Source organism: Meles meles, chromosome 6, assembly GCF_922984935.1.
Source record: "Meles meles chromosome 6, mMelMel3.1 paternal haplotype, whole genome shotgun sequence".
NCBI lineage: Eukaryota > Metazoa > Chordata > Mammalia > Carnivora > Mustelidae > Meles > Meles meles.
In genome coordinates this window covers 117,370,568-117,389,462 of record NC_060071.1, presented here as the reverse complement: position 1 = coordinate 117,389,462, position 18,895 = coordinate 117,370,568, and the positions used below count along the sequence as shown (strand labels likewise).

The 18,895-nt window shown below is 36.9% G+C and overlaps 1 protein-coding gene across 12 annotated transcripts in view; it reads right to left on the bottom strand.

Moving 5' to 3' along the window:
• Positions 1-18,895, bottom strand: part of GPHN (gephyrin) — a 650,480-nt gene that overhangs the window by 235,357 nt on the left and 396,228 nt on the right. For 6 of the 12 annotated variants that reach the window (XM_046008589.1, XM_046008590.1, XM_046008593.1 and 3 more), the window contains 3 exons: positions 18,125-18,191; positions 11,636-11,908; positions 10,207-10,314 (listed from right to left, as the gene is read on the bottom strand). In XM_046008589.1, the coding sequence (XP_045864545.1) occupies positions 10,207-10,314; positions 11,636-11,908; positions 18,125-18,191 (448 nt within the window). The remainder of the gene's footprint in view (positions 1-10,206; positions 10,315-11,635; positions 11,909-18,124; positions 18,192-18,895) is intronic. The other 6 variants (XM_046008595.1, XM_046008598.1, XM_046008596.1 and 3 more) reach the window with 1 other exon arrangement.

Sequence of the window (18,895 nt, the reverse complement as noted above, 5' to 3'; positions counted from 1 at the left end):
GTCTAAAATGAGTTTCTTGCAGACAGCAAGTTCATGGGTCTTGTTTTTTCAGCCATTCTGATACCCTGTGTCTTTTGATTGGGGCATCTAGCCCATTTACATTCAGGGTAACTATTGAAAGATATGAATTTAGAGCCATTGTATTGCCTATAAGGTGACTGTTACTGTGTATTGTCTCTATTCCTTTCTGGTCTGTTACTTTTAGGCTCTCTCTTTGCGTAGAGGACCCCTTTCAAAATTTCCTGTAGGATTGGTTTGGTGTTTGCAAATACTTTTAGGAACTGGAAGTTTTTATTTCTACTTCTATTTTCAGTGACAGCCTAGCTGGATATAGTATTCTTGGCTGCATAATTTTCTCGTTTAGTGCTCTGAATATATCACGCCAGTCCTTTCTGGCTGCCAGGTCTCTGTGCCTAGGTCTGTTGCTAATCTAATATTTCTACCATTGTATGTTACAGACCTCTTGTCCTGAGCTGCTTTCTGGATTTTCTCCTTGCCTGCGAGACTTGTAAATTTCACTATTAGATGACGGGGTGTTGACTATTTTTATTGATTTTGCGGGCGTTCTCTGTGCCTCCTAGATTTTGATGGCTGTTTCCTTCCCCAAATTAGGGGAGGTCTCTGTCATAATTTGCTCCAATACACCTTCTGCTCCTCTCTCTCCTTCTTCTTCTGGCATCCCAATTATTCTAATATTATTTCATCTTATGGTACCACTTATCTCTTGAATTCTCCTCTTGTGATGCAGTAGTTATCTTTTTCCAGCTTCTCTATCATTTGGTCTTCTATATCACTAGTTCTCTCTTCTGCCTTATTTATCCTAGTATGAAGAGTCTCCATTTTTTATTTCACCTCATTACAGCTTTTTAAATTTCAACTTGGTTAGGTTTTAGTTTTTCTTTTCTCCAGAATATGATTCTCTAGTATCTTCTATGCTTTTTTTTCAAGCCCAGGTAGCATCTTTATAATTGTTATTCTGAACTCTAGTTCTGACATCTTACTAATGTCTGTATTGATTAGGACCCTAGCCATCAGTACTTGATTTTGGGTGTATTTTGATCTGTTAGAAGAAACTGCCTCCCAAAATTTTAAAGAAAGAAAGAAACACACACACACACACACACACACACACACACACACACACACACACGGTAAATACGATGAAGGGATAGAATTTGACTCTAAAAATGAAAATTTTAAAAATGATTTTAAAAAAGGTACTGATAAGATGTTGGTTAAAATAGGAAAGGGGAAAGATTGAAAAAAATAGAAAAAAATTAAGAAAATTTTAAAAATTTTACTTTGAAAGACTAAAGAATCATAGGAGAAAAGCCATGAGTTCTATGTGCTGTATTCCCCTAGCGGTGGAGTTTTGCAGTTCTGATTAGTAAACTTGGTCTTGGGTAGATGTTCTTGCTGATCCTCTGGGGGAGGGGCCTGTTGTAGTGATTCTCAAATGTCTTTGCCCAAGGTGGAATTGCACCACCCTTGCCAGGGGCCAGGCTAAGTAATCTGCTTGGGTTTGCTCTGGGTGGCTTTTGTTCCCTGAAAGCTTTTCATACAGCTTTGGAGGACGAGAATAAAAATGGTGTCCTCCCAATCTCTAGCCCCAGAGTAGCTGAGAGCTCAGGGGCCCCCACCTCAGTGTGCTCTCAGCAAAAAGCAGTCAATCACTCCTGTCTCCCTGGTCTCTGGCCATACTCTGAGCTCACCCAGACTGTGACCGAGCATTTCTATCTCTGGCACATGGCCCCATCTGGAGTCTCCAAACCCAGCAGATTCCTGTATGTACTCCCACACTGCTCCTCCCCGTGGAGGAAGGGGGGCATTCTCCCTGGATCTGCCACTTGTGTGGTCCCTGCTTGAAGAGTGGTGGTCCAACTGTACTTTGGATGATGGATTATGGCAACCCTGAGTTGAGAACGCACTTCTCAGCTCCATCTTTGCAACAGCTTCCCTGCTCTGCTACATGGGAGCTCTGCCACACTCAGGCACCTCTGGTCTTCCTGTGATTCTGAGGGTAGTGAGACTGCACTATCCCAGGGAGGATTCCACTCTCTGATTAGCCACTGGAGTGATGTCCCTCCATGGAGCAGACTTCTAAACAATCTGATTTTGTGTTCTGCTGCTCTATCACTTGGCAGTAGCAGACTGACGGAGGCTCCCTCCCCCTGCAGTCTATCTTCCTTTACATTGCCTCACATTCACCTCTGCACGTCCTACCAGAAAGTGGTCGCTTTTCTGTTCATAGAATTGCTGCTATTCTTTTCTTTGATATCCTGTTGAGTTTTTAGGTGTTCAGAATTGTTTGATAACTATCTATTTGAATTCCTGGGACCAGATTAAATTTAGGTCTCCTACTCCTCTGCCATCTTGCTCCTCCTATCACTTCTCTTTTAGAATTCACTGGTCCTTTATTTATTTAGATTTAATTAATTTATTTATTTGACAGAAAGAGAGCACAAATAGGCAGAGTGGCAGGCAGAGGCAGAGGGAAAGCAGACTCTCCACTGAGCAGGGAGCCCAATGTGGGGTTCAACCCCAGGACCCTGGGATCATGACCTGAGCTGAAGGCAGCCACTTAACTGCCTGAGCCACGTGGGCATCCTGAACTCTCTGGTCTTTTAAAACGCCAGAAAGAATAGCAATAAAATAAATACATATATTTGTGTTTTGATGCCAAGGAAATTCACAAGTGAGCATACAACCCCTTTGAATCATTTTAACCACTTAAAATTTTTATATTGAAAAAATGTTAAATTTATAGAAAAGTTGGAAGACTAGTAAAATAGACAATTTCTATGGTACTTGGATTTAATTTTGGGTAGGTAGTGAGCAAATGCATTAATAATTAGAGCTAGTTTCTTAAAGCAGGCATGCATGGAGGTATATGGCTTCCACAGCAACAATTTTTCAGTCTTGATGGTAATGCTTTTAGACTCATTATCCAGCTTGTTGGTCAGCTCCATCATAGATATAAAGACCTTTAAGGTGAATTGTACTTTCTAAAAATCTATCCAGATATCCAAGTTTGCAATATAAGTTCTGAACTCATAAAATAGATTAAAAATATGAATACTTAAAAGGATTTTCAGAAAACATATATCATGGATCTTTCTAGAGTTTCTGAATACTGATCCTTTAGTGGCTTTGATTGTTATAAAAATTTTACTAAAGACCAGAACTGTCAAACTAATGTATCTTGAGTTCAGTAAGGTACTGACAAGTCATTGATAAAACTCCTGTGGACAAGATAGAGAAAGTTGGTTTTGATGGGCTAGAAGAGAAATACATGTTAGCAGGTTAAGCAATCATAACCAGTAGGGTTTCTGGTAGCGTGTGAAATGGCCTATCCTAAAAGAAAGATTGTATCAGTGACTTCAGTGAAAGCATGATTAACATTTATTCAGGTAACAGAGCTAGAAAAGGCAGGTAATGCACTAAATGGCAGATACCAATTTAAAATAAGATCTCCTTGGCTAGATTGATCAGATAAATGTAGCAAAATGAAATTTAACAAGAATAAATGTGAACTGGGGCACCTGGGTTGCTCAGGTGGTTAGGCATCTGCTTTTGGCTCAGGTCATGATCCTGGGGTCCTGAGATCAAGCCCCATGTTGGGCTTCCTGCTCAGCGGGAGGTCTACTTTTCCTATTCCCTCTACTCTTCTCAGGCACACTCTCTCTGTTTTTCTCTTTCTCCCTCAAATAAATAACATCTTAAAAAAAAAAAAGGAAAAAGAAATGTGAACTGTTGGTGGTAATGCAAACTGGGTGCAGCCACTCTAGAAAACAATATGGAGTTTCCTCAAAAAGTTAAAACTAGAACTACCCTACAATCCACAATTGCTTTACTAGGTATTTACCCAAAGGATATAAAAATACTGATTCAAAGTGACACATACACCCCAATGTTTATAGCAGCATTATCAATGACAGCCAAATTATGCAAAGAGCCCCAGTGTCTATCTACTGATTAATGGATAAAGAAGATGTGGAATATATATACAATGGAATATTACTCAGCTATGAGAAAGAATCAAAATATCATTTGCAAAGATGGGGATGGAGCTAAAGTGAATAATGCTAAGAGAAACAAGTCAAAGACAAATACCATATGATCTCACTCATATGTGGAATTTAAGAAACAAAACAGATGAACATAGAGGAAGGGGAAGCAAAAAAGAGATGAAGGCAAGCCATAAGGACTCTTAACTAAGGAGAATAAACTGAGAGTTGCTGGAAGGGAGGTGGACAAGGGATGGGCTAACTGGGTGATGGGAATTAAAGAGGGCACTTGTGATGAGCATTGGGTGTTTTATGTAAGTGATGAATCACTAAATTCTACTCCTGAAACCAATCTTACAGTATATGTTAACTAACTAGAATTTAAATAAAAACTTGAAATAAAAAATAATAAATAAAAAGTACACATGATAAATACCAAAAGAAGGAATGTGAAGACCTGAATCTAGATGAAAATTAATGATAAAAAAATCCACAGCAATTTATGATTAATATTTATAAAGAAAAGCCATACTTTATAATTTTGTCTAGACAGTAAAGATGAGGTATAACTATAACAGATATTTTTTCAAATGTAAAAATTTATTTTTTTTTAAAGATTTTATCTACTCACTTGACAGAGAGAGAGATCACAAGTAGGCTGGGAGGCAGGCAGAGAGAGAGGAGGAAGCAGGCTCTCTACGGAGCAGAGAGCCCGATGTGGGGCTCGATCCCAGGACCCTGGGATCATGACCTGAGCCAAAGGCAGAGGCTTTAACCCTCTGAGCCACCCAGGTGCCCCTCAAATGTAAAAATATAAGTATTCATGACTGTGTTTCTTTACAAGGACTATTTATACTTATTAAAATTATTCCCTTATTGTTTAAAATTATTCAGAATTTTTGTTGTCCTCAATGGTATTAATAAGAATCCTTATTACAATTTGTTTTGCTATATATACTTGCCTTCCAGGAAAATAAAAGGTACAGTCTTGCCTATACCTGCATTTTAGTATTAATTTCTAATGGTTTATATAAACCACTTAGAATAGTGCCTGCTACATAGTTAGCATTCAAAAATTATCTCATCATTATTACTATAGTCACATAATATATTGGCTTAGTAGAGGGAAAGAATATGTTGATTGTGCTGATTGTTTCATGGAAGAGTCCATATACATCATAGGCATTACTAAATGTATCTTTTTTAATGTCTGTCTTGTAAACTTAGTTAACGGACATCTATTCTTTAAATTTTTTTTCTTTTTTTTTTTTTTAAAGATTTTATTTATTTGTCAGAGAGAGAGAGGATTGAGTGAGCACAATCAGACAGAGTGGCAGGCAGAGGCAGAGGGAGAAGCAGGCTCCCCGCAGAGCAAGGAGCCCGATGTGGGACTCGATCCCAGGACGCTGGGATCATGACCTGAACCGAAGGCAGCCGCTCAACCAACTTTATAGACAGATGATATATTGTAATTTTTCATGGAACATATTTAACAAATATTTTATCAGTGTATTATATGTGCCAAGCTGTGCTAGATGTTGGGTAAATTGATATATAAACTAAGAGATCTGATCCTTGTCCTCATGGGCCTTACAATCCATATATATAAATATTAAACCCATGAATAAGTATATAATTGTAAATTGTGATAAGTGCTATAAAGGAAAAGAACGAGATGCTATAAGAGAGAGTAACTGCAAACATAATTTAGACTGAAGGAAGCAGATCAGAGGTCTTTCCATAAGAAAAATTCTGGGATAGAAAGAATAGAAGTCAGTTAGGCAAAGAATGGGGTTAAGAATATTTCAGGGGGGGCAGCACATTACCCAAGGCAAGAAAAAGCTTGATGAAGCTTAGTAAGCAATGAGGGAAGGGAGAGGAATGGTTAGACAAGGGCCTAGTAAAGTTGGGGTAACCACATCATGTAGAAGATGGCTTTGAGAAGAGTAAACTGAAGAGAGGCTAAAGTGGAACTGATGAGACTAACCACTGAAATAACGGAGATGAAAGATGATGGTGGATTAGACTAGGTTGTTTCCTGGGAATTTATCACGCCGAGTAATTTCAAAATAGCCACTGATAAGTCTCACAGGATTTCTTAAAATAAAATCTGGAATAATAAGACTAGTTTTTTTAATCTCATGAGACTACCAACAGTTATGATACACTTATAAAACTAGTAAACTAGTTCATTTAAGAATATATATATATATATATATATATATATATATATATATATATTGTATTAGACAGTGAGTTCCTCAAGGGCAAGGCCTAAGTCATGTATAATCATTTAAAAACTCATGGCATTTAGCAGAGTGAAATATAAATGTGTATATATGTGTATATATCTATATCTATATGTCTATATATTTCAAAACAAATATTTGGTGAATGAATATAGTACAAAATGAAAGCAAAGATAAATATAGATTGGATTTATGAAAGGCCTTAGGGAGAAGGCTGGACTTTAGCTAGTACAAGAATTTTTTTTTAATTTTTAAAATTTTTTATCCTTTAAAGGCTTTATTTAAATTCTAGTAAGATAACATACAGTGTAATATTCGTCTAAGGTATACAAGACAGTGATTCAACACTTCCATACCATACCTGGTGCTTCTCTTGATAAGTGCATTCCTTAATCCCCATCACCTATTTTACCCATCCCCCAACCCACCTCCTCTTTGGTAACCATTAGTTTATTCTTTATAGCTAAGAGTCTTGATTTGCATCTCTCTCTCTCTTTTTTTTCCCCTTAGCTCATTTGTTTTGTTTCTTAAATTCCACACATGAGTGAATCATATTGTATTTGTCTTTCTCTGACTTAATGTGCTTAGCCTAATACTCTCTAGCTCCATCCATATCATTGCAAGTGCAAGATTTTATTCTTTTTTAATGGGTAAGTAATGTATTTCTTTATCCATTCATTAATCGATGGACACTTGGGCTGTTTCATAGTTTGGTTATGTAGATAATGCTGCTATAAACATTGGGGTGCATATATCATTTAAATCAATATTTTTGTATTCTTTGGATTATAGGGTAGTAAAGCAACTGCTGGATTGTAGGGTAGCTCTATTTTTTAACTTCTTGAGGAACCTCCATACTGTTTTCCAGAGTGGCTGCTCCAGTTTGCATTCCCACCAACAATGCAAGAAGGTTCCCTTTTCTCCATGTCCTTGCCAACACTTGTAGTTTCTTGTGGCATAAGAATTAATCTAAGGAATAGGCCTTGCAACTGAACTCAACAGTTGTATATATGAGCCTTTAGAGAGGAGAACCAGCATTAATCCCATTTCCAAAGGAGGCCAACACCTATAAAAATGTAATAACCATGGAGGTAAGCCTTATAGGGTGCCTAAAGGCTGAATAAGAAGGAGAAAGAAAGGATGGTTCAATTGGGCAAAGGAAAGAGGAGGTGTGAAGGAGGAATTATATCAATAACATCTGAAAGTTGAGTTAGGATCAGTGAGGTGATCAACCACCTAAAATAACAAATATTTACTTTTATTCAGGTACTACATTAAGTACTTTTACATTCCTTTTTCTATTTGAATATTCATAACCATTAAGTAATAATGAGATTAATATTATTGTTATTCCTATTTTAGAGAACACTGGGACTTAGAAAGAAAAAGCAATATACCCAATGTCATAGAACTACTAACCGACAGAATCGAAAATATCAGATACCAAAGTTTGTCCTGTTTTATAAAGCACAATGCATATTGCTTCCCAGATTTGAATAAAGTTCTTTGTAGCTTATTTTAATGCAGCTTCCTACTTATTTAATGAAAACAATAGTTAGCTTCATGAAAGACTTGTAAGAGCATACATTTATTAGCTCAAATAATTCGTACTAATTCCTAAAACATACATACGTAATTGGGCCACAATATTACCCAGAAGTCAATGCTAGGAAAAAACAATTGCATCCTATCAAGTGACCCCTTTACTAACAACTATGGTAGTGTTACAAAAACTTCTTGGCTTTTTAAATTCAAATTTTGAGAAAATCAAGTCCTTTTTAAAAAAGCACATTAAGTACATAAACATTTTTAGCACAAATTTTACTTGCTTTTTGTAAACATTCATGCACTTTGTATTCCTTTCATATGTCAGGAAAAATTGTGAAAGTCTTTAAAATGGAAAAAATATTAGATGTCCCATGTAGTGGATTATTCTGGATTATTTTCTACAGTATTTCAGCTATTTTACAATTCTAACTTGCAAAAAACTGATAGTAATGTAAATAATTTGCATCCAAATGATTTTCTGTCCAACAAAAGTGCAACAGGCTGCTTTGCAGATCGACTAACTGTTGCATCTATTTGTAAATTCATTTCTACATTCTTAATGCTTATATATTTGTGTTTGAGCTTTCCCGTGAAGCAGTTGTAGTATCTTTTTGGTACGCTCAATAATTAATGTAAGACATAATACCTTGGATATGTATTCATTTAGTATTTGTAATAAAGTTACGATTTTACTTTCAACAAATTATTAACGGTTTTAGAGATCATTCATCCACTGAGATGCCCAATGAATTCAACTAATAGGACAAGGTAAACCACACTGTTGAAGAAGCATACTTTTAAGCACTTGCTTCAGCCCACAGTTATCTTTGTGTTGCAATCACAGGTAAATCCCAAAAGCCAACAAAACTCTTTTTTTCCTTTGCTCATTTGCTTTGTTTCCAATTCCACGTGTGAATGAAATCAGATGGTATTTGTCTAACTTATTTTGCTTAGCATTATACTCTCTAGCTCCATTCATGTCATTTAAATGGCAAGATTTCATTCTTCTTTATGGCTGAAGAATATTCCATTTTACATACATATCACATCTTTTTTCCCCATTCATCAGTTCATGGACATCTGGGCTGCTTCCATAATTTGGCTGTTCTAAATAATGCTGCTATAAACATAGGGGTGCATGTCTCCCTTTGAATCAGTGTTTTGTATTTTGGGGGAAATACCCAGTAGCACAATTCTTGGTTTGTAGGGTAATTCTAATTAACTTTTTCAGAAAACTCCATATTGTTTTCCAGAGTGGCTGTACTAGTCTGCATTCCTACCAATAGTGCATGAGGGTTCCTCTTTCTCCACTTCCTTGCCAACACTTGTTTCCTGTGTTATTCATTTTAGTCACAATGGTAGGTGTGAGGTGATATCTCATTGCAGTTTTGATTTGCACTCCCTGGATTATAAGTGATGTTGATCATCTTTTCATGTGTCTGTTGGCCATCTGGATGTCTTCTTTATAGAAACGTTTGTTCATGCCTTCTATTCCTTTTTTAATTGGATCTCCCTAAGGATTTTAAGCCAAATTTCACTTTATTACTCTTTTTTTTTTGCCTCTCATTTTATTTTATTTTTTTTTAAAGATTTGATTTATTAGAGAGAGAGCATTGAGAGAAAGAGAGAGAAGGAGTAGGGGCAGAGGTAGAGGAGAAACAGACCCCCAGATGAGTAGAGAGCCTGATGCAGGGCTTGATCCTAGGATCCTGGGATCATGATCTGAACCAAGAACAGAAGCTTAACCAACTGCCTCTCACTTTATATTATTATTATATTATATTATATTATATTATATTATATTATATTATATCATATCATATTATATTATATTAGGGACTGAGATGGATTTTTGGCATCCATCATCTAAATTATTACTGTTTAGTCAGTTATACATATCAGTTTGATCTTTCCTAGCCTGGAACTTTTTACAAACTATCATTCAGCCAGTGACTAAAACAAGTGATATGTATTTTTACAAGTTTTTATTAGAAGATTCGTTTCATGAATCTTCTCAGAATCTCAGATTCTGTCTGTATCTCAGAAGTTGTATGATGACTCAATCCTCTAAATGGTTTTAATGAGAACACAATGAAGGAAAAGAAAGTAAGATGAAAAATCATGAGGCAAAAAGCAAGGTTAACAGAAATTAAATATTAGTTTGATAAATCTGTTTGTATTTAAAGAATCTTAATGATATTAGAGTATTTCAGGTATAGGAGAAACTCTATTAAATTCCTTAATGGAATAAGCTCAGTGGCACTTACTCTTTAGAAGAAAAGCATGCTGAAGATCTTTCAGAATAAAACACATCTTCCATAATATGTTATAGCCTATCCTCCAAGGAAACGAGGTAAGCCGTATGCTTGCAAAACCATGAGTGCAAAAGCCTATTGTCTTACCCGTTCGTCTGTACTGCCTGTTGCATGATGGGAATAAGTGATGAGACCAGGAATGGGCTGCTCACCGTGTGCCATGATAACAGCTGGACTGGTGTAGAATGGATGCTTCTAATGCACAACACATAACAACTATGAATACAGTAACAGGAAGACATGAAACTATACAAGCAAAATGACTAGAAAGGAAAAGGGTGAAAACAAATGAAACAATGAAATGCCAAAAATTTTCAAATGTAGTATGACAATATCAGCTTAGATTTCAAATATTGTAAGCTTTTTCTTAAGATCGAAATTGATGGTACTTTTTACTCTTAATTAACAGTAATAGAGAAGATACAATGATTTTAAAATATATGTATTTAACCAATCAGTTCCATAAAAACAAAATGAAACAAAACAAAACAAAAATCACATGCAATTTAAACATTTACTTGCCTTAAGTAAAGATTTAATGGACCAACTGAGCAGATCTGGAGATGAAATCATTTGGTCTTCAGTGAAAGAATTACCTATTGGTTGTCTAAATGGACACCTTAAAATGATCTCTATGATCCTTTCTAATCTATGCGTTGTCAAAATTCCTCTCAAGTTATCCTCATAGCCAAATTATCTGGGTGATAACCTAAAACTTTAGGAATTCCTTCATTAGGTTTCCAATCTTATGTTCTCAATGAACGATCATTATTCCCAACAATGATACGTTATTTTCTGAAGATTTTTAAGTACACTGGGTAGATTATACTAGGTATGAATAATAATGTAAGTGATGTTCATGAATAAAGTGACTAACTTTATGCAAGTACTGCACTGTACTCTATTTACTACCAAAATCGATTGCCCAAAGAGAATCTGTAATACTTTGGTACTATTCTAATAATATTTATTACTTTATTGAATAAAAAATGCAAATACATTATATCTATTTCCTCTTTATACACTAGGGTAATTTGGGTCAATTAAAATTTAAAGAAGTGTTAACTGCTGAAAAACCCATCTTAAAAAAATACTACTCTTTCTCAACTAATTTTTTGAATCATCTAAGGTCTCTTACCTTCAGTCTGCAGCTCCTTTATGAATCTGTGAATATTTGATGTTTTAAATATATCAAAGTTGTATATTTAATATGACCACAAAAATGACATTTACAAAGAGTTCTTAAATGTCACATTTTACCTATTTACTTATTACTTCAATAAGTAACAGCAGTATCTTTAATGTCTCATAACCGAGAACAAACTTCAGTGCTTTCAAGGACTCTACATTACGGAGGGCACATAGCTATGAGTGTCATGAATATCCTGATTCTTTTCTAAGAATGCCCTGAAGGGGAACTGAACTCAAGAAAAAAAAATTGGATGGAAAGAGGGATGAAATCAGTACATTTACCTGTGGTTCCTTTAGATCTTTTGGTCTCTGTCAGCAGGCTTACCTTGGCAGCAATGGCTGCTGCAGTTATATGTGATGAAGAACTGTCTTCTGTTGAAGCAACACCACTGTCTTTCTTCTCTTCTTCCTCTTCCTCACATTGAACCCCTTTGTCTTCTGTCTGTTTATGTGGGCTAGTTGTGGGAGGAGGGGATAGAGGAGGTGGTGGGGAAGGTAAATCTTCAAGTTCATCATGCACTTCCTTTACTTTTACAATGGCATCACGTAAAAGATCAATGGCATGAGGTAGAGCTGGCAGTATAAACTGAAAGCATTCCTGTATGCAAGAGGAAGAAAAAAAATGAAGATAAAGCACGTTTATAGGCATATAAAATGGTAACAGTCAACTTACTTGTGATTTGGGATCTATATTTCTCTCCAGCTATCTTAAGAATGAATAATATTGAAAATATTATCTTTGCAATGTGAAATATGAAGTAAACATGGTACATAGTATTCTCTGTAAGCTGTAGAACTAGAGTACTATATAAGCATATAGTATATTTTTCTTAAAGTAAAATTTCTATACAATGTCAGGTTTTAAAGATACATTATGGGAAAGGCAGGAAACAGTTTCACCTTTCTAGCTAGAGCAGAACATTAGAATTAACAAACCAATTGAGGACTGACTTATTTTATTCAGAGAGCTAAAGTTCTGACTATTATCATAAAATGTAGTTAGGTAACATTGTGTAATATACAAAAAATGTTTGTATAGAGCACCACATAAAAATTAACATAGTTTCCTGCTCAAGTGCCCACTATAACCTATAATGTATCACCAAAAGAGAATAGGTGAGAACTTTAAAATCAGAACATAGGGCCAGAGATGTTTGTGGAAGGTGTTCAAGCACAGGTCTTTCTTTTTTACATTTAAAGTAACTTACCTTAAAATTTAAGATATAAAGAAATATCTTAAAATTTACAGAGGGTTATGGGAATACCTGTAAGGATACCTGATCTTTTGATTTCTCTTTATATGGCTCAATCATTTTAGTAATAAAGATTATATAACAAAGAATTTAATCTTGACCAACAAGAACTCTGGTCTTTACTTTCAGCTTTTGGGAGGTGAACTCTATCTAGTTCCTGGTCTTGCCTAAAAGGAGTGTCTTTGTTTGCCTGAGATTTGGCCACTGGACAATCTAACAATGTGGATTATTATGAGGACTTTGGGAAATAAGATATTAGTTTTGCCTTTGGAAGGAACTGGGGACTAAAGACCTAAGTTTCCCCTCTGGGAAGGATTAGACTAAAGGCCAACCATATGGGTAATATGTGATCAAGTCCCAATAAGAACACTGGACATCAAAGGCAAAGGTGAGTGTGCCTAGTTAGTGATATTCTGTATTATCTCTTTTATGGCCGAGAAGAGGTAATGCTGTCCCTGGCTCCATGGGAGAGGATGATCAGAAGTTCCTCATTTAGTACCTCTCAGGATTTGCCCTATGTGCTTCTTCTCTTGGCTGGTTTCAGTCTGTATTCTTTCCCTGCAATACACCACAACAGTAGTACAACAATTTTCAGTGAGTTCTGTGACTCCTTCTTGTTAATTATTAAAATTGAGGGTGGTTTTAGAAACCCTCTAAATTGTAAATTGGTATCCAGAGTGAAGGAAGTCTTGTGGAGTGCTCCAACTTTATAGTTGACTAACTTTTACAGTTGGCCCAAAATCCTTACAGTTGGTGTTAGAAGTGTGACTCACTAGAAAGATCCTGACTCATGTGATCATGAAACATCATTTGGGCAGAGAAAGGAAGACAGGGTGGGGATGGTTAATCTTTAGAGCCTGGATAAACACAGGGTCACCCACAGAATGCAAATGCAGCTGTGCTGTGATTAGTTATTGGTGATAAAAGTTAGCAATGGAATTTTGAAATGAAAGATCAAACTTTTAAGGTATGTCAGTGGATGCATAAAGAAAAAAGGTAAATTTATAATCTCTTAGTTATTGTTATTTGTGCTAGCTAAAACAAAAGGAAGAATGTTGGGGTGAATCCTGAGGTTGTGCCGAGCTTAGATTTTGGCTGATCTAACATATAGCTGCTGGTCCCTGAGCTGCTTCCAAAAAAACTGTTATGCAGAAATGATTAATAGTGAATAAAGTTAGGGGCGCCTGGGTGGCTCAGTGGGTTAAAGCCTCTGCCTTCAGCTCAGGTCATGATCCCAGAGTCCTGGGATCAAGCCCCATATCGGGCTCTCTGCTCAGCAGGGAGCCTGCTTCCCTTTCTCTCTCTCTCTCTGCCTGCCTCTCTGACTACCTGTGATCTCTGTCTGTCAAATAAATAAATAAAATCTTTAAAAAAAATAGTGAATAAAGTTAGACTTATTCCTAAGAGAATGGAGTAAAGAAATGAGAGATTCAAGAGACCTGTCCTATAAGGGTAGAAATATTTAAATAATTATTAAGAAATGAATGAATAGGGGCACCACAGCACAGCTCAGTGGGTTAAGCCTCTGCCTTCGGCTCAGGTCATGATCTCAGGGTTCTGGGATCAAGCCCCACATCTGGCCCTCTGCTCAGCAGGGAGCCTGCTTTCCTTTCTATCTCTGCCTGCCTCTTTGCCTACTTGTGATCGCTCTTTCTGTGTCAAATAAATAAATAAAACCTAAAAAAAAAAAAAAAAGAAAAGAAATGCACTGCTGGGGGCAAAAGAAAGGTATTAATGTAGCAGCATTATGGGTTGAACAGACAGATGGGAGCACTGGTCTCCCAACATTGAAGGGTCCTAAACTCTATTTACCCTAGTTTGAAGGAATTTTTAAAAGCTAGAAGGCAAAGATAACTAAAAGAAACCTCATCTTGAATCACCTTAAGTGATGGCTCCATAATCTAATCAAGATAAGGCCTGACAAAAGAGTGTGAAACCCTTGGTACAAACCCTGCCTAGAAATCCAAGGCCATATGCACATAAATGGATAAAATGGTCATGGGATGGAGAAGATACTTTTCTGGGATCTCTCAACATGGGATCCGTCATGTAAATACCTGTTGAAGTTCTAATGGGAGGTACAGTTAGATTGAAAGGGTACAGGGATGCAACAGTTGATGTTTTATAGTGAAAGTTGGGATGAAAATTAGAATGTCTGGACAGCAAACTTCATATGAAGTGATCAGTCTTCTTTACCTGATTGTATTATGGGGATGGATATTGTGTTTGACTAGACAATTCTTCCTTTACCTCATATTGTAAAATAGAAAGCATATAAATCCACTCTTCCACCAGTACACATAATACATGTTAAGTGGGAATAAATAAGATTGCCTGAGTCTACACAGATCATTAATCTGGTGTACAACAGACCTGTGTGGAGTGCAAACTGGGTTCATGGAAGAAATCTGTGAGTGCCACCTAGCAACAACTGCTGGGACTTTGGGCCAGAAAATTTCCATTTGAGAGAAAATTACTAGCTTGCTACTGGACTTTAATTGAGACTACCCTTATGACTGAAGAACATAAAATAATCTTGAAAACTGAAATATCCATAATGTCTTGGGAATATCAGAAAGATGCTCTAATGGGGAAGGCAATGCCCAAGAGAATTCCATAATAAAATGGAAATGGTGCATATAGGATCATGCTACCAGGAGAATGCAAGGAGGTACTCACGAGCAGGTAGCCTCTTTTCACCTAGGGCCGACTTCGGAACCACCTGAGGAGCTGCTGGATCCTATGGCCACTTGGGCCACTTGGGCGGTGCCCTATAAACAGCTTTCTACTGATCAACAAAGAGCTGCTTGGTTTATGGATGGCAATTCCAAGGTGAAGGGACAGCATCCTGTTTGGAAGGCCGCCACTCTGATTGAAGAAGGTAAAAACAAATCAGCTCGATAGGCTGAACTGCATGATGTTTGCCCCTATGTTTGGGTTTTTACCAGCTCATAGGAAGTATTCAGTGGCCTGGCCAAATGGTCAGGCAGAAGGGCAATGGAAAACTGGTCTACCAAATGGATGCTTCTACGAGGCATAGCCTATGGAAGTCACTCTGGGAATGAAAGGGGTATGTTTAAGTAGGATACATCAATGCCCATCAGAAGAACTCCCTTTCAGAAATGGAAGTTAATTGGAACTGGTGAGCAGATATCCCAGTATGCATGATTGACATGGCACCTGGGCCCATGAGATGAGTGGGCAATGGGGGGGGGGGGGGCTGCAACAATGCAGATATGGGCTAAATTGATATATTCTTCTTGCACCCACTGAGGCACTAAATGCCAATAAGACTATTCTATCTGCTAAAAAAAAAAAGGCAGACAGCAGAAGGTTATGCAGCATATTCCATAGGGGAAAGTCCTGCACATAGCTAGCAAGTTGGACTGATGCTGCTAGTCCCTTGAGGTTACAAATGAATCCTAATGGGAACAGACATTTACTTTGGACTGGGCTTTGCTTACTCAATGGTAGATGCAAATACTCAGTATACTATAAAAGGACTAGAACAGAAAATATTGTACCAATGATTGCAGAGTCACATTCCTTTAGACCAAAGTACACACTTTCATATTCAGAGCAATGATTTGATAGAAAATTGGAATGGACTATGGAAACGTTTGTTATCTAAAAATGGAGGAGCATGGCTTATATGCTTTCATTAGTGACCATTAGTGTGTGGTCACATTCAACAAGAGGGAGGCCAAGGGAGGGCCCCCACTAAATATAGTCCTCTACCTTTCTAAGGAAGAGGGGGCTGGGACATGGTGCTGGTATGACTATACTTTTTCTTTAGGACTATACTTTTTCTTTTATCATATCACAACTTTCTTTTTTTTCCTACCTGACGCTATGGTACTAGGATCAGGGCTGCAACTGTGCATCCCAGAGCAGGATGATTCTTAAGCAGAAACTACTAACTATGCCTTTCAACCTTTACGTCAGAGTTCCTAGGGCCTGATGGGGTAGATTATGCCTGACTCCATCTGGCCAAATTGGGATTGACAGTGAATGCAGTTATATCACCTGGTGTTTGAGACTGCTCACTAGCAACCCTATCTTGTATGAATGGAAAAGGACTAAGCAGGTGGCACTTGTTAAACAAGTATTACTGGTGGCAATCCAGACCAGCACAGTGGCCAAATCGACTGTCTCATTAAAAGATTTTCAAAGGAAAAGTCTTGAGTATAAATGGAAAGAGGGAGGAATGGTAACTGGAGGTAAAGGAATGAATAAATGGGTTATGTAACGAGGGAGATCAAATATATTGGTGTCTCAAAATCCTTAGAACAAGAGAGGATATTGTTTCTTAGCTCAGTTGTAACAGATGCCAGAAAGGTTAAAGTCATATGTTGGTGAGACTATTCCTACTTTGAGAACCTGACAAGCCGATAAACCTGAATAGTATGGCTCTGGGAGACATTTTGATCATATGATATAATGATAGACTAGGCTAACTGTTAATGTCTATGTAGGACTCTAAAAGTGTGCCAATTCCCTTTTCACTCATATTTCAGGTTATATCCACAACTCTACTGTGAAATGTTATAATACTGTCATTGCTAGTAAGATTATGATACCAATATTGATGATCATATATATTGGGAAATTGAGTTAAATCCTCCTCAAAATGTAATACCAATGGAAAATGGCCTAAAAAAGACAGCTAACATCTGTGGTAAATAGTTCTATGGAAATGTATCATAGGATAAAAATAGTAGATCAAGGTAAAAAATTAGTATATTTGTATAAAAATATGAAATATGTATAATGGTTTTACAGGATAAATTACCTATTTCTCAAATTTATCCCTATCCCACACTGAATCCTCTAAATCTTAGATATATTCACACTGATACTGGTGTTATACTGTAATATAAATGCTGTAGTAAACACAGATGCCCAGCCAGACAAATACAATCATTTTTCTATAAGAGATCTTTGGCCAAAGCCAGGGGATAACTTACATAATGAAAAATTAACCTTACCCCAAGAGAGTTTGACCTTTGCTTTCATTTACTGGGATGTGACAGGAATGTCTTTGTTGCCTGGCAACTTGGGCTACCAGACAGTGTAACAGTGTGATTTATGATGAGGGCATTGGGCATTTTGGTGTCTGTTTTGCTTCTGGAAAGTGTTGGGGACTAAAGGAAAGAGCCTAACCTTTGGAAAGGGCTAGAGACTAAAGGCCAGCCTTATGGGCAGCATGTGATGAGACCCAGCAAAAACTCTGAACACTGAAGGCTTGGAGCTTCTCTAATTGGCAATACTCCCTGAACTGTTATACACTGATCCCAAGAGAGTAATGCATTCACCTCTCTTCCAATCTTGGTTAACTTTAATCTGTATCCATTCTGTGTCATAAAGCATAACTGTCAGCTTAACATCCTTTGGTGAGTTCTGTGAGTCTTTCTGGTGAATTACTGAAACTGAGGGTGGTTTGTGGAATGCACTAAATTGCAACTGGTGCAGTCTCATGGAGTCCTCTAACATTTTGGTTGACTAACTCTCATAGTTGGTAAAACTTTACACTAAATCATATAAATCTCAAGGTTGCTTACCTGAGATCCTTTCTTGCTACCTGGCAGGTTAATTATGAGAGTTTTCCCTCTGATTCCACATACAGGCCTGAAAGGAAAGAGAATGGATGAATACTAAATTGAAATGAATGGTTGGTTTAAATACATTCATCAACAAAGATCAATCATTGTACTTACATGCAAACAACTGTTTTAGAATAAAATTGTTACAACTAAGGGAGGGGGGTAGGGGGTTGGGTTAGCCTGGTGGCGTGTATTAAGGAGGGCACGTATTGCATGGAGCACTGGGTGTGGTGTATAAACAATGAATCTTGGAACACTGAAAAAATAAAACTAAATTAAAAAAAACTGTTACAACTAGAGACTCACCAATTGCTATACAAATTGGACATTCTGGCTGAGGTTTTTATAATAATGGTTAGTGTGGTAGACTGGAAAAATGTACTGAACATGAAATAAGAATAAATTTTCCAGTTTAAAGAAATAATGGCCAAAACATCTTCTTTCTCAAATTTAGTTTCTTCATATCTCATATAGTTCTAAGATTTCAATGAGATAAATGTATTAAAAATGTCTAGCACAGTCACATTTATGTTCAAAAGTCTAACACAAAACAGCAATCAAGAGTTGAGTGAGACTTACATTTGAGCTCCTGCTTCTCAGAAAAGGATGTAAATTTTAAAGTAAAATAAAGTTTCTCACAAATGAATGGCGGTGGGAAGAGTTTGGAGAGCTTAGCTGCTGAAAGAGCCACTGAAGAACATGGGCAAGTAAAAGAAGAAAGGTCTTTCA